The 16,133-nt window shown below is 41.3% G+C and overlaps 1 protein-coding gene across 2 annotated transcripts in view; it reads right to left on the bottom strand.

Moving 5' to 3' along the window:
* The window catches only part of LOC123745144 (SID1 transmembrane family member 1), a 70,840-nt gene that overhangs the window by 37,647 nt on the left and 17,060 nt on the right, over positions 1–16,133 (bottom strand). For both annotated transcript variants that reach the window (XM_069300746.1, XM_069300747.1), the window contains exons 6-8: positions 13,839–14,004; positions 9,595–9,751; positions 4,582–4,729 (exon numbers count right to left, since the gene is read on the bottom strand). In XM_069300746.1, coding sequence (XP_069156847.1) covers positions 4,582–4,729; positions 9,595–9,751; positions 13,839–14,004 — 471 coding nt within the window. The remainder of the gene's footprint in view (positions 1–4,581; positions 4,730–9,594; positions 9,752–13,838; positions 14,005–16,133) is intronic.

Raw genomic sequence — 16,133 nt, 5'->3', positions numbered from 1 at the left:
TGTGAATGAATGATAAAAGTCTAGGCCCCAGCAATAGGATTTGTAATTATTCAGCATTGTAAGGCTTGAGAGTGGAAGCTGTACCCTAGAGTACAATTAACAAACCCGTTCTTACTTTTTTATAAACAATGGGAAGACTATCTAGATTCTATATATTTGCCAGCACAAGTCTTGAGCACAGGTCAAAGCAAGAAATCTTATTCTACATGGGACAAGAAATAAACATTGGGGAACAATTTCACAACAGGGTTTTATTGAACAACACAGGATTATTTTGAATGGCTTACAAGTATGCAGCCCTTATACGGCTGCTTGGGGATCAAAAGAACTTTAGTTCCGGTAAACCCATGCAAGCCTTACCTGCTCGTGCCATAAGCTACCATTATTTTACTTTTATTGTTGTAAATTACTAGCCGTTGAGCATATGAGCCATTTTAAAGTAAATATTAAAACTAGACTGGGTTATGCCTTGTTCACTTTGCAGTATTTAATTAACTGAATTTGGTGGCGCTATAACCTAATTTTCAGGATACGTAAATTTGGCAGTGTTAATTCTGGTGCAATTATTTTTGTTTTCGGGACACTGACAAGTCATAATGCATTATTATCATTTATTTACACACGCTGAGGAGTCATGTACTGCAGGACAATGTGCTCACTTACAAGATGACGAAGTTCTGTTTCAAAATGGCGGACATGTAAGCCTACTCGTCCATCTTGGCGGAAGCCATGTGAGTTCACATACACCCAACCAGTGGCATCGCTCCTGGGCATGCTAGCCTCGCTCTAGGCTATCCATCCCCTGTGGTGGCCTACACCTGTTTATGTTGTCTCCACATTTACTGAGGTTGCTATCTGGTGAAATCCCACACCTGTTGTTCCTGTGTATGCTGTTATCCACATCTGCAGAGGCTGTGCCTGTTTGTTGTTATCCACACCTGTTTCTGAACCAAGCTGTTGGCCTACACCTTTTAAGCTGTCTGCTCACACCTGTTCCAGAACTAGCTCTGCCCACACCTATTGGAGCTGTCTGTCAACACCTGTTGGAGCTGTCTGCCTACACCTGTTGGAGCTGTCTGCCTACACCTGTTGGAGCTGTCTACCTACAGCTGTGTAGCTGTTATCCACTTTTGCATTTAAGCTGTTTCTAGGCTACTGCTAATGTCCACGGTTGTTACTCTTTCTACATGTCGTCTGCTTTCTGGACACAACTGTTGAAGCTGTCTGCCCGCACCAGTCGATGTCATCCCCACATATGTTGTGTGCAGTCTTTGGCTTTTTGAATCCATTAGGTGTTCCACACTTGCTAGGTCTCAGTTGATGTGCCTGGACATGTATCCAGGCTGCCTCGCCGCCCACAGCGGCTGGGTGGTCATCTTGCCTTCCGCCACTGGTTGCCAGGGCTGTGGCGGTAACTTTGTCAACAAAGTCGGTGTGCACCTGTTGCTGGCAGACCATTCATGAAAATTCAAGATGTGTGGGCACATAGCTTTGTTAATGCTATGGACCTTGCCTGCTGTTATTCCATCATAATGTCATCTACTTAAGCTGTATGCTTGTCCCCTGTTAGGAGTGCTGTAAAGACTCCTAATGATTGATTTCTCACCTGGTGAACCCCACAGGTGTGACCCACCATCTTGCACGAAATGTTGCCTTCGCAAGGAGCGTCCCCGCACTCCACGAGAGTGAGAGGGCTGAGACTACACACACACACACACACACACACAGGTTGCGTGGTGTTTGCTTGTGAGGTACCCACCTCACAGTGTGAGATTATTGACCTCCATTTATATCTGAGTAACTGTAACTATAATCATTAATCTGGTGAGAGAGACTATTCCTAGTTAGTGTATTATCCCATTTCCTGTGTTTAAATAAATGTAAGGCACGCACTTTGATTGTTTTTTGAGTCCCGCCAATGTAAAAATATGGTAATGGCCCCATGTGGTCATTCTTGTGTTTGAAGTGTTTATAAATACATATTGGTTCTACATCCCTGGTTTAAGGTAACGTACCTGTACTGTAACTAAGAAATTAAGGACAGGTTTTGTGAGTTCGTACTCTCAGAGTACAGCTTACCAGCTCATGCCCTTACAGCATCGGTGTAGAATGTGTAGTCTCTCCAATTCTCAAAATCAGGTTATGCGTGAAGATTGTTCTGCACCGTCACCTGTTCAGTGACCTAAAAGCAAATTCTGCCGTATTTTTTTCCAATAATGAATATTTGAAACTTGCGAATATGTGAAGAAAGTTTAGCAATCTATATAAGAGAGAATGCCTGCTTGCTTGTTTGTTTCTTGTCTGTCCAAAGTTGAAGGCCAGATGCTTAGGGATAGCCTTACCCAACTTTCACATATGAAGCATGTGGGGTAGGGGAGTCTCATAGGCCAGTCGGGGTTGGCTCAAGTGAAATACTTTAAGAAATACTGACATTTATAGAGACCCTCCCATGTGATTTTCATGGCATCTGAAATATTGCTTGTTTCCCATAGAGTTATTTCAGTGTGGAGAAGGGGAGGGAAAGGAGATGCAGAGAGGAGGAGGACAAGGGGAGAGAAGAAGGGGCATACCAAGGGGATAGGAGATGAGAGGGGAATGGGAGATGGGGTGAAGAGGGGGAAAGAGTGGAGAAAGGGGAAAACAGACCCAGGTACAGCCAAGTACCCCTTATATATATATGGACAGAAATATCTGTCAGTTCGAGATTGGAAAGATGTGGGAAAGAGGGGTGAGGGGGAGAATGAGAGAAATGGTGGAGAGAGGAGAGTAGAAGAGAGGGGGTGAGAGGGAAGAGCAGGGAGATCTTGGGGGAGAAAAGTTAGAGGGGAGCAGTGAGGAAAATGGGAAGAGAGGGAGTATGATGATAATGAAAGGTACAGTGTAGGTTGTTCCAGCAAAGAGATATGCTGCATTAGCATCTACAGATATAGAGAAAGGTTCACTTGCTATCTCAAGCTAGCTGTTGAATGTGGTATATTGCCCCAGTCATGACATGGCTGTGATGTAGCCATGACATCATCAGGCCCATGTCACCTCTGACGACCTATCGGAAAGCTATAATGTACCCACGCAGTTGAACAAAGTTTCCTGATTGGTGGAAACAGTAGAAAAAGACCTGATAGGTGGATTTAGCAATGCACCACCATGCAAATCATTCCATGCCAGGACTCCTGCTCAATTCGGAGATGTTGCATAAAGTTATTGGGCAAAAATATCTATACAGTACTATACTATCATCATCTAATTCCTCTAGCAGCATCAAGTTAACTCGAAAGTTCATAAAATAATCTGCAAGTGACCAGGAATTCTGCAATGCAATATATTTTGGGAAATAATAGTGAACTGACAAAAATACAGAAGAAATTGTGATAAGGTAAACTAGATGCAATAGACTGTGTGAGTACCTTCAACATGATTCTTCTAAGTGATCATTAGAGTAACTGACCAGTAAAGGTAATGAGGTTGCAATACAGTTTATGCAAAGGGCAAATAGTGCAGATTGAATCACGTTAAGCTTAAATCCGTCTGTGAAAGATAAATTCTAATAGAAAAATGAGGGCAGTAATCAGAAGCAATGTATCGGACTGGAGAAATGTCACAAGTGGAATATCACAGGGTTCAGTTCTTGAACCAGTAATGTTCATTGTCTACATAAACGATCTACCAGATGGAATACAGTCATATTTAATAAACAAATGAACATGTTTGCTGATGATGCCAAGATAATAGGAAAGATAAACTTAGATGATTGTCATGCCCTTCAAGAAGACCTGGACAAAATAAGTATATGGAACACCACTTAGCAAATAGAATATAATGTGAATAAATGCCATGTTATGGAATGTGGAATAGGAGAACATAGACCCCACACAACCTATAAATTTTGTGAGAAATCTTTAAAGAATTCTGATAAAGAAAGAGATCTAGGGGTGGTTCTAGATAGAAGACTATTACTTGAGGACCACATAAAGAACATTGTGCGAGGAGCCTATGTTACACTTTCTAACTTCAGAATTGCTTTTAAATACATTGATAGCGAAATACTAAAGAAATTGTTCACGACTTTTGTTAGACCAAAGCTGGAATATGCAGCGGTTGTATGGTGCTCATATCTTAAGAAGCACTTCAACAAACTGGAAAAGGTGCAAAGACATACAACAAAATGGCTCCCAGAACTGAAAGACAAGAGCTACAAAGAGAGGTCAGAGGTATTAATATACCAAATCTAGAAGACAGAAAAAAAAGAGACGATATGATCACTACATACAAAACAGTAACTGAAATTGTCAAAATTGACACAGAAGAATTCTTGAGACCTGGAACATCAAGAACAAGAGATCATAGATTTAAGGTAACTAAACAAAACTGTAGAAAAAAACATCAGAAAGTTCACTTTTGTAAACAGAGTGATAGAAGATTTGAACAAGTTAAGCGAGAAGGCGATAGAGGCCAAAACCATCAGTACTTTCAAAGCGTTATATGACAGTGCCGAGAAGACAGGACAAAGTGAGCGTAGCTCTCATCCTGTAATTTCAGTAAGGTAATTATACACACAATCTATATATTATTTTTAAATCTCACCTGATTTTCAACTCCACACAAAATAGCCGCACCTCCTACTTCTACTTCATATCGATTTCTGCTGACACCACTTGTACTGCCAGATTCCATTCCTTCTACTAGCTGTCTCTCATCATCACTGTCAACACTGCTTTTAGGTACCAAACTTCTAAAAACAAAAAAATACAAATATTAAAGGATTTATAATAAAAAATTATAATACTGTATTCTACAGGCTAATATTGGGCTCAACTGTCTGCAAAGCACAAAATGGAAATGAATATGTATTTTCAAATGTACCAAGAGTCAGGAGATAATATTAGCACAAGGGTCAAGAAAAATTATCAGGACAGGGGTGAAGACAAAGTATCAGGACAGAGATCAAGAAAAATTATCAGGAAGGTGGTCAGGACATAATGTTAGGTCATGGATCAGGACATAATGTTAGGTCATAGGTCAGGACATAATGTTAGGTCATAGGTCAGGACATAATGTTAGGTCATGGGTCAGGACAAGATATCTGGACAGGGGTCAGGATAAAGTATCAGGACAAAGTGTCATTCCAACAATGCAAGCCACTTAGCATTTCAGCGGCTGATATTGTTACTGTCAAGCTGAGCCAATTTTCATCCTGGGCATGAATCAGTTCTCAGCCATTTGTATATTAGATCTGTAGGTACTAAATACAGGCAGCCTATGATTTGCATGGTATTGTATTATGCATATTCAGAATTTTCTGGGCAAACATTTTGTATAAAAGTTTCAAAATGTGAAATGAATTTTAGAGTTATATTGTATGAGTATAGAATAATAATACAATCAGTGTGGATAAGTCTCAGATATAAAGATATATATATATACAGCTATATATCTATACAGATATATAGCTGTATATCTGAGAACTGGGTTACCATCAACACAACATTCTTGGGTGGAAGCAGTTAAGTACCTTACTAGATTCATGTGTTGCTAGACATTGCTCACCGGTAGGTCCAGTGTTTTGTGTCATTTAAAAAATTTTGTGGGTGATTTACCACAGTAATGGATTGATATTAATCTCCATGCGTGACCTCCACCACAAGGTGGGGGCCAGGATGCTTTGTAAAGATTCTTGTATCCAGTGGTAGAAAAAAATAATAAAAACCTAGTGTCCCTTGTGTCTCTAGCGAGCCTGTGGTAGGAGTTCCGGGAGCTCCTCAGGTGTCAACTAGAGGACACATTTCATTGTACTCAGTTGTTTATTTTGATTTTTTTTTACATGTAATGTGTTCTATCAAATGGTCAAAGAAAAAATAATTATTTAATAAAAAACACATTTTTCCATGGATTTCCAGTGGATGATATAATATGTAGAGTCATTATTAGTCATTATTTCATTTTTCTTTAGCTACTCGGTGATGGAGTTTAAAATACTGTATATACAATATCCACTTTATAAGTAACAACAAATATCCATAGGTTCATAAAGAAATCATGACAAACACATCATAAGGTGCATGTGGCTATTCTTATAGGGAATCCTATAGGGAGGGTGTCATTATACACGGCAGCCTACTGCAAAGTTTTCTAAGCCCCACCCAACTACACAGTGTTAAACTTTACCATTCTGCACCTCACTGACTCGAAATTCAGGTTTACTACAAATTGATGATTTCGTGATGCTTGTTTTTCACTGGACTGTGATGGTACATTTTGGGGTAATATATATTTTGTCATCAGAATACCACAGTGGGTAGGTGGTTTCATGGGTTTATAACCCTATGGGTGAAAAAACATAAGTTTCCTGTCTTACATTGTGGCTTGTTAAATTTGAAGCTGTTGCTCCTTCTTTGTGTTACATCTGACCTTTAAAAGAATTCGTCTGGACCAATGTTCTTTAAACTGTTCAGTATTTTAAAAGTTTCAATGATTTCTGTCCTGTCATGTCTGGTGTGCGGTGTTGTTAGCACTGCAGCCCTCAACTCTTCCTGGTTTGAGAGTTGACTTAGTTCTGGGATGATTTTTGTTGTCTGGTGTTGAACTTTCTCCAAAGCAGATATGTCCTTCTGAAGATTAGGTCTCCATGCTTGGGCACAATAGTACAAATGAGGGCTAACTAGAGATTAAATCAAATATTTGCTTGATTATTCCTAGGGTTTGGTTGGCTTTTTATGTGGGAGCCCCTTGTGGTTCCCTGAAGCTACTACATTAACACAGTGCCATACTACTAGGTGCCATCAGTCGCACGGTTTTTATTGGCCTACAAGGAACCACGAGCTAGAACTTGGCCCCCCTCAAAGAGGCACCGGGAGCAGTGGCACTATGAAAACCTTTTATTTAAGATTATTTATGTATGTCACCACTAAGGGAAGGCACCCAGAAAGTCAGCAAAACAAAACAGATTACTGCTTGGTTAGAAACCAGCCTCAAAACTGCCAAAAGAACTCCCCCAACAATGTAAACAAACAATCTAAAATTTGTGAAACTTGCATGAGCTAATTCCCAACCACTTGAGGGGAGGAGGGAGGCAGATCGGGTCAGCCAGCTGCATCACCACCAGTTCTTATGCTGATGTAGCACAGTGCTGGTTGCCCTCTCATCTAGCTCTGACTCCAGAGTCCTCTCTTTAGCTAAGTGGTGTTTGCCTTTGTGGCTGTTCTTTTGCATGTTTGTGCAGCATGATCCAGGATCATGTGCTGAATGTGATCATTAGCTGAATGTGCTCAGGGTTTCCTCCCCATGTGTGTTCATTAAGTGCTGCCCTTGCACAGTCAGGGTTCTCTTCCCTGGTGTTCAGGATACACACCCATGTGGGTCTTCTTGCTTGTGGTGGCCCCTCGCACTTCAGATAAGCTGGTTGTTTTTTACTGTTTTTCCTCGGGTCAATAGTGTATATTGCTGGTGAGGTGCACAGTGGTTCGTGTGACCACCTGGCATGCCATGGTGGACCTCTAGCTTACATGTCTTTTTGGTGCTACAATTCTCCCTAGTTGCTCGTTCTTCCAGTTGGGTCCTAGAAAGTCCCGGATTTTAATTTCTGTCAGTTTTCATGTTTTTTCATGTTTTTGTCCTTTTCTGCTTTACCTTATTAGGTTTCACTTAGGGTTTGCTGCGGTTAACCACCCCCCCACCCCCCTCCTCATTACTCCCTGGACTTTTCCATTGACTTCGGATAGCCAGAGTGCCTGTACAAGTATACACGGGTTACAGGCATAACGTTCCTAGTGCTTGGGCTTTCTGCAGGGAGCACTCACCCTTCAGGCCCTGGAAAACCCTTGCAGGTTCGGTTGTACTATGGGTACCTATTTCGTGCCCTGCTCTTGCTATCTACAAATTTGTGGGTTGTTCATCGTCAGTGTCACCGGGCAATGTTCATACATTCTGCCTACATGCTACCTGATGGGTCGGTGACACCTTCGACCCTAAGTCATGTGGGGACTTGTTCCCAACATGTGACTCTTCTTACTCGCCCTTCTTTTGATGTTCAGAGGTATCAGATGGCGACTGCTTTGCATTTGAGGTTCTGTGTTGCAGACGTCTAGGTAGTGTGCCCAGTTGGAAGATGGTTTTCTTAAAGTTCAATTGTTCCACCCATAATTTCGTGCATTATGAGGTTCTGGAGTTATCCTGGCTGGCAGACTGTCCTTTGTTTTCACTTGGGGGTTGGCACAGTTTCTGTCATACCCGCACACTTGAGCAACGAGAAGTGTCTACTGTGTTGTAGGTGTTCTGGATGTTCTTTTGAGTCCCTCCATGCATGCCTCTTCACTCCTGTCCTTGTGATGTTGCAACTTCATGCTCAAGTCCCCTGGCTGTTGGCTGCTATGATTGCAGACAACCTTCGTGCCCACTTACATTTGGCTTCTGTCCTACATTTCTTGAGCCTCCTGTAACTTCGTTCTGATTGACTCTCGGAGGCTCCTCTGGCTGGGGTTTTGGTTTCTGCTGCTTCTGTATTTCTGTATGGTTGACCCTACATACCCTGTATGCTCCTATCCTTCAGAAGGCAGTCTTCTTATTTTTTTCACATCCCATCTCACATGTCACCTGGCACTACAGCGAGGAATCCGTGGACCAGAAGCAGAAGCCTGTCTACGCACAGTAGGGTACAGACGATGAGGAAAAATTACTTGAAGATGAGGGGCTTGGTTCCTCATTGTCTCAATGTGGTACCATGCAGGCTGGGCGAGATGCTGCTGACGCAACAAAACATCGCTTGGTAACACCATGCACCCCATTGGCACTAGCAACAGGCGTGGTAAAGCTATTCTCTGATTTTAAATCACTAAAACCAGAAAATGAGTCACCTTCCTCAGACTCGTTACCCAAAACATCATAAAGTTGCACAGTACCACTTGAACTGTGTGGTGGGGGCGAATTGGTGTGGAGTGTGGGTGAGGTGGCACTGGAGAAAGATAGGCGCAACCCTCATGGCAACCACATGTTCGCTCTCACTGTCGGTCGTATCCACATCTGAGGGTTGTGTGTAGTCTTGATCTATGTCGGAGTCATCGATATCAGGTTCCTCACCCAGCTGGAACAATTCAGTATGAATTTCTTCCTCAGTCAATGACTGGGAGGCGTGCTGTACTGAGTGCAGTCGGCTGCTGGAATGTGAAGCGCCTGCCATGGTGTGTCTCTTGGGTAATTGAGGCCCCCCTCACAATGGTAGCTTACTCTGAATTTTTTTCCAAGATGGTGCCTGTTTACAATCACCCATGGCTGGTGTATAGGGTGCCCCCTTTACCCCGCGGGACATTTAAATCGTGTGCAGCACCCACAATTGTATATATACAATATGCATGGTTTGGTGACAGTTACTCAAATTGTATATATACAATGTGTGCGGTTTAAGGGTTAACCCTTAAAATGCTCCCTCCACCCTCAAGTGGCGGGAGCCTCATTGCAGCAATTGTCTGCAGGAGACTAGGTGTGCCCAATAATTTTTTTTTGTACACAAGCAGTGACAATTACTGTACTATGAATTGTGTTCATTAATGGTGAAAATTATGACATTTCAAGAAAATATACAATCAATATTAATACTGTACATACCTCTCAATTATAATCAACACTACTTTTGCGAAGACAAATATACATATTGCCACAAATGCAGCTGTTAAGAGAAAGATGTGCCATGTTGACCATATTGTAGCATGATCATACACTTGCAGTACAACTGTCTTCTGGCGGCTGGTATGGTTGGACCTAGCTGCAATGAATCAAAGATTTTATGATTACAGAGAAAAATACTGTACTGAACATTTGTTTAAGATAAATCATTGAGATTACCATATCACTTCATTAAATGATGCCTGCATATTACTAACATTAAACTAGGAGTGTAATTAAACTAGTCTCTATCTCTTGGATTATAGTTTTATCCATTTACAGCATCAAACAGTACACATCAACGATTCAAAAATGGTAAACACATGTTAGGACTCCTTCATGCTAAATAGATAATGCTTAATAACTGAGTGAGTGTGTAGCAAGCAGGTGACATCTTGGGACCAAAGTATTGTCTACAATTGCATTATTTAAATCCAGATATTCATGTTTTCTTTAGTAAGAGAGAAGGAAAATTGTGGTGCTGTCAGCCGTCCACTAAACCTAAACATTGACTATAGTTTTCGTATACACACCATTATCAAATCATTTTCATACTTCAAACCTCTTTAACTACAGTCAATAAATCACTCTATGCCATTACTGTATTTGATTTTGCACATCCCTGATGGCCCACCTTTCCATGATTCATGTTCACCTTTTACATAAAAGCCACCATAAATAGTAACCATGTAAAGGAATTAAGCCTGATGTTTATTAAAAGCCTTCCCATTTAGTTTATCAAGGTTTATAGCTGCAATTTAAAATTTAGCACTAATCTTGCTTTGACAGCTTCAGCAGGTTGACTGTTAAACAGATTAATTTTTCTCTTGAAGATGTACAGTATTTTCTGTTGTCAATCATGCAACTATGTCGATTTCATGGCACATTTATTAAAGCTGTGTAGCATTAACTATCTGCTACATATAAAACACAAGACAGGAGATACTATAGTGATTAACCCCAAATTGATGCAAAACCCAAAATTTATGTACTGTACTTCAAGCTGGTCCCGCTAGTACAGTCGAATTCATTCTCAAGCACAATCAAGAATTCCGGGTTCGAATCCCGGGCGGGACAGAAATGGTTGGGCACATTTCCTTTTACCTTATGCCTTTGTTCACCTAGCAGTGAGTAGGTACTCAGGAGTTAGTCAGCTTGTTGTGGGATTGCATCCTGGGCGGGGTCAGTAATTTGGCCTTGGAGCCGGTGCTGGGCAGACAGAACACTGGACGCATGATCCTGTGGTCCCAGGTTCAATCCCGGGCGCCGGCGAGAAACAATGGGCAGTGTTTCTTTCACCCTGATGCCCCTGTTACCTAGCAGTAAATAGGTACCTGGGAGTTAGTCAGCTGTCATGGGCTGCTTCATTGGGGTGGAGGCCTGGTCAAGGACCGAGCCGCGGGGGACACTAAGCCCCCGAAATCATCTCAAGATAACCTCAAGATAAGATTGGGTGGGGAACTCGATAAAAACCAAAACATGTACAAATACACTCTGACTTCCTGTCCCCTGACACAATGAATTATAAATAAAAATTAGCTAAATAGTGGTGCAGCCTGTTCTTCTAAGGTTTCTCTATGTCAAGAAACTGTCGTACTAAAGCAACCTATCCTAACTTACCAGAGGACCTATAACAAACTGGATTAGTATGTCAATTTTGCGAGCCAATTCCATTTTCTAGTATGACCATTTTTGGCCTTAGGTAGAGTATGCATCAAAATGAGATGCTCTATTAGGAAGACAGGTTGGAGTGGCTAGGACAAGGGACAAAGTGCCCACCATCAGTTAATAATAAATAAATAATAATAGTGTTAATAATAAAATACTTATTGTTACAGTATTACAGTGTAATTAATTGTTACATTGAATTTAACTAGCTATGTTAACTAAGTCTTGGTTAATGATATATTTATAGATTAAGTAATCATTGGTAGCTAAATTTGGTCAAGCTAGGAAAGTAAAATCAAAGAGCTAGTGCCTTGCTGCGTTAATATTTCATTATTGCAAATATATGATAAATTGTGTTAATGTGGGACTGCTTTGCAGACATTAGCCTTTGCTAATAACCCCTTGCTCATCCTACTAGAGGCTTGGGATACTGCAGAATGTTCTGACTTCATCTACTTCAGCTAAGCCCCTATTAAATTATTTTTTCCCCAATTTAAATTTACATAGTCCTATTAAATTTACAAATTACATAGTCCTGTACTTTTTATACACTTCTATTTTGTATACAGTATGTATTTCAAGTTAATATTACAGATTTAGAATTAAAGGTTCCCACACACGTAAACTGTGTCAAGAGCCAAACCTAGAGAAATGAGAAAAAAGCAACAGTAAATGCAGAATCCAGCTCCATAATGGAAGAGACCAATGCAAATGCCCCATAGTCTGACAACAAATTGTAGATGAGCAAGAGTGAAGCTGGATCATGGAGCCCAGCAGGAGACGAAGAAGCTAAAGAGCAAACCAAGCTACAGCCAACTTGCAAACTGTACTATGAACTCAACAAATAGGACCAAACCAATGGTCCTGAGATGCTTGGTGAGTGATGGTCACAGAACCCCAGCCCAGATCTGAGGCATACATAAACAGGCCAAGCACAAGAGGAGGAAGGCACCATAGAACTGAACCCCAAGAAACCTGAAGAAAAAAGTGGTGACAAAGAAGCCACTGAAGAGCAAACAAGGTCCAAACCCAATGATCCTGAAAATGGCCAGCCTTGGAGAAACCATACAACACCCACAGCAACATTCAGTAAACCACATAGGCAAGATTCAGGCTGCATACAACCTCTTAGGCCACCACTAGGAAATTTTAACACACTCCAACACTAAACAGGCAAAGAATGCCAAGCCTTCAAAGGCAAAGACAGGAACACTAACTGAGAATTCCAGATGAGGCATAGCAAAGTCCAGACTTGCGATGCAAAGTTCAAGCCTGTCCAGACCTTATTAATTGGGGTAACTGGGACTTACCCCAATTAATAAGGAATCCAAATCTCGACAACTGGGAAAAAACCAGGGGCCAGATTCACGAAGCAGTTACGCAAGCACTTATGAACCTGTACATCTTTTTTCAATCTTCAGCGGCCTTGTTTACAATTATTAAACACTTAATGAGTTCCGAAGCTCCAGAAGACTGTTTATAACAATATCAACAGTTGATTGGAAACTTTTCATGCTTGTAAACTGTTTGTTAAATGTAGCCAAAGTCATCAAAGATTGAGGAAAGACGTATACGTTCGTAATTACTTGCATAACTGCTTCGTGAATCTGGCTGCAGATTCCTGGCATGTAGACATGCAGACAGTCTGTCATCAATGTAGACCAAGTTGCATGTCCTTAAAAGATGAAGATGAAAGACCATGACTTGCATCCTGAAAAGCATCCTGGGCACCAGATACAAATAGAAGAGAATTACCCTGAAACCACAACAAAAATGCCCCACGCAAAACCCTAGCCAGTCCCTGTACTCTGGTGAAAAAGAAAGTGCCAGTAAGCATTCTTAAGTACCAGAGACAGTATCCAAGCATCCATCCACCTGCTAAACCATGCAGACCTTACTGAAGGTGGTCAAATGGAAGAAAAGATACGGAATGAAGCTGTCCAAACCCAAGAGAATGAGAAGGAACCAAATATTCGGTGAGTCCCTCTTGGAAACCAGGAACAGATGGGACACCCTACACAAGGAGAAAATCAATTCAACCACCCCAGTATTCAACCACTCTGCGATAACCCTGCGAAGTAGAAGAGACAGCTATACCTAGACCAAACCACCAACCAGGAGGCCTGGTCAGATTGGGCCATGAGGATGTTTATCCTTGGCATCACCACTAGGGAGCCACAAGGTAGCCACCAAAGGCCCCAGGAAACAACTTGAAATGTTCAACATCATGAGACCAGACATGGGAGAAGGTGCTGTTAAAGGGGTGAACCACGAAAGTATAAAATACAGTAGCCTGATGAGCAGCCAATTTCAGAAATGAAAAAGAATGCCACCGAAATAGGGGTGAAGCTGAAACCAAAAGACAATGCTACTGCCCTAGAAACTGGTGAGACAGAACCCCTATCCTGACCAGAAGCTAATGAGGTCCAAACTCCCCAAAGATATCTATAATTATCATTTAAGAGTTAAAACATAAATAAGATAATCCAGTGCTATTTGGAGTAACTCAGAAAACTTACATGCAATATTTAGTGTACAAGGTTCATCATCAGGTAGGGACAAGACAAGAATGTGTACACCATCTGGAAACTCATCTTTCCGTGCAATCATTCCAGCCCGACTAGTGAAGGTTTGGTACCGTCCATGACCAGACCTAAGTCCAGACTCATCTGTGTCCACAGGGCACTAAGAAAAAACCAGTGTTGAATGTAATGAAACACCATTTTCTGGGTGAGCCCCAGAGGCTCCCTGGAGCTATCAGGCTAATATGCAAATCATTAGACTAGGGCATTAGTCAATGGAGTTCAGCCTACTGAGGACCACGAGCCAGAACCTGGCCTCCTCAGAGAGGCACAGGGAGCAATGGCCCTGAAAACCTCCCTGCGGTTGGGGGTTTTCCTAATATGCCATTGACCGGGGTTAGGCACCCAAAAAGATAGGCATAACAAAAACCCCACATGGTAAGAAAATTGCAATTGAAAACCAGACAGAGAGGCAGAACTCCCTCCAATCTCAGGGAAACAAGCAAACATCACACCTTGCAGTCGCGCCGCTCCCCTCCCCTCTAGGACTGTGCGGAAGAGCAGCACAATTACAAGGTGTGACGTTTGCTTGTTTCCTTATAATTGGAGGGCATTCTACCTCTCTGTTAGGTTTTCGGTTGCAATTTTCTTACCATGTGGGGTTTGTTTTGTTATGCCTACCTTTCTGGGTGCCTAACCCCAGTCGATGGCAGATAAGGAAAACCCCCAACCACAGGGGGGGTTTTCCTGGGCCATTACTCCCTGTGCCTCTCTGAGGGGGCAAGGTTCTGGCTCGTGGGCCCCCGGTAATCTGAACTCCATTGACAAATGCCCAGGTCTAATGATTCGCATATTAGCCTGATAGCTCCAGGGAGCCGAAGGGGCTCCCCACAGAAAATACAGTATGTACTATACTGTACCATTATATTTTATTAAAAAATTATGTAGTTTGTATTTCAACTCTATGATTACTGAAAGCTGAACAGTCTTAAAACAGTCTACTTAGACATAAATAGCTGGCAGAAACAATAATATCAAAATCATTAATATTTATAGAAATTGGGTTAACATTTAAGGGTGACATTTAATGGAGTGAAACACATGACAGAAGTGTTTAGAAATGCCAGGAAATTGCAGTGTGATGAGGATGGCAAATTTTGGTCAATAAGACAAGACCTCTCAAAGGAAGACAAAGAAAAGCTGAAAATGAACCTTGTTGAAGCAAAATGTCTAAATGAAAATAGTAATGAAGAAAGAAATTCTTTTTTTCTACAGTATTAGGGACTGGGAAAGATAGTGAAATGGTATATAAAACAAAGCAACAAAATCATTACAGCAAGGGGGTGTAAAGATCAAAGGGAAAAGGAACGTGTTCCTGAAAATTGTATATACCAACATAGATGGAGTGAGATAATAAATATTGGAGCTGAAAGATATAATTTGGCATAATGTCCCAGATATTGTCGCATTAACAGAGACGAAACTTGAAGAAAATATTTCAAATGAAGTCGTATTCACAAGGGGCTTCTCAGTTTGGAGACATGACAGGAAGACTAGGAAAGAGGAGGAGTGGCTGTGCTGGTGAAAAAACAACTGAAGGTAAGAGAGTTAATACTTGAAAACCCTCGAGGAGTTGATATAATGGCATTGCAGGTCTGCAGTCAAGATGATAAACTGATAATTGTAAATGCCTACAGCCCACCAGCAAGCAAAACATGGACAAAGGAGGAACTGGATGAGAAACAAGAGGGCTTCATAATGGTCCTGAGAGATTATAGTAAAAGCAGATAAAGATAAGTCACGATTATTGGTACTGAGGGACTTCAACTTTAAAGCAATATACTGGGAGGCCTACGAAGCGAGAACCGAGGATATTTGGACAGGCAGATTTGTAAACCTCATTCTGGAGACATTCATATATTAACACGTCAAGCAGGCCACAATAATGAGGGGAAGGGAATGTTCTGTCAGTACTAGATCTAATACCAGTACCAGGAAAGAAGAGATATTTGACATCCAGTACCTTCCTCCCTTGGGAAAGAGTGATCAGGCCCTGTTGGACAATAAATATGCTTTGCCATATAATCTAGAAAAGAATGGCTACAGTGAAATAGTTGATAAACTTGATTTCAAGAGAGGACACTATGGGGAACTTAAGATTTTTTAATGAGTTTAATTTGATAGACTTGTTGCTAGGCAATGAAATAAATGAGATGTATGCTAAATTTTGCAAAATATACAGTGAAGGCACACAAACATTCATACCAAAACAGAAATGCAGGACCAGAAAAC

The sequence above is a fragment of the Procambarus clarkii genome, chromosome 44 (assembly GCF_040958095.1).
Source record: "Procambarus clarkii isolate CNS0578487 chromosome 44, FALCON_Pclarkii_2.0, whole genome shotgun sequence".
Taxonomy (NCBI): Eukaryota; Metazoa; Arthropoda; class Malacostraca; order Decapoda; family Cambaridae; genus Procambarus; species Procambarus clarkii.
This window is presented reverse-complemented; position numbering and strand designations above follow the sequence as displayed.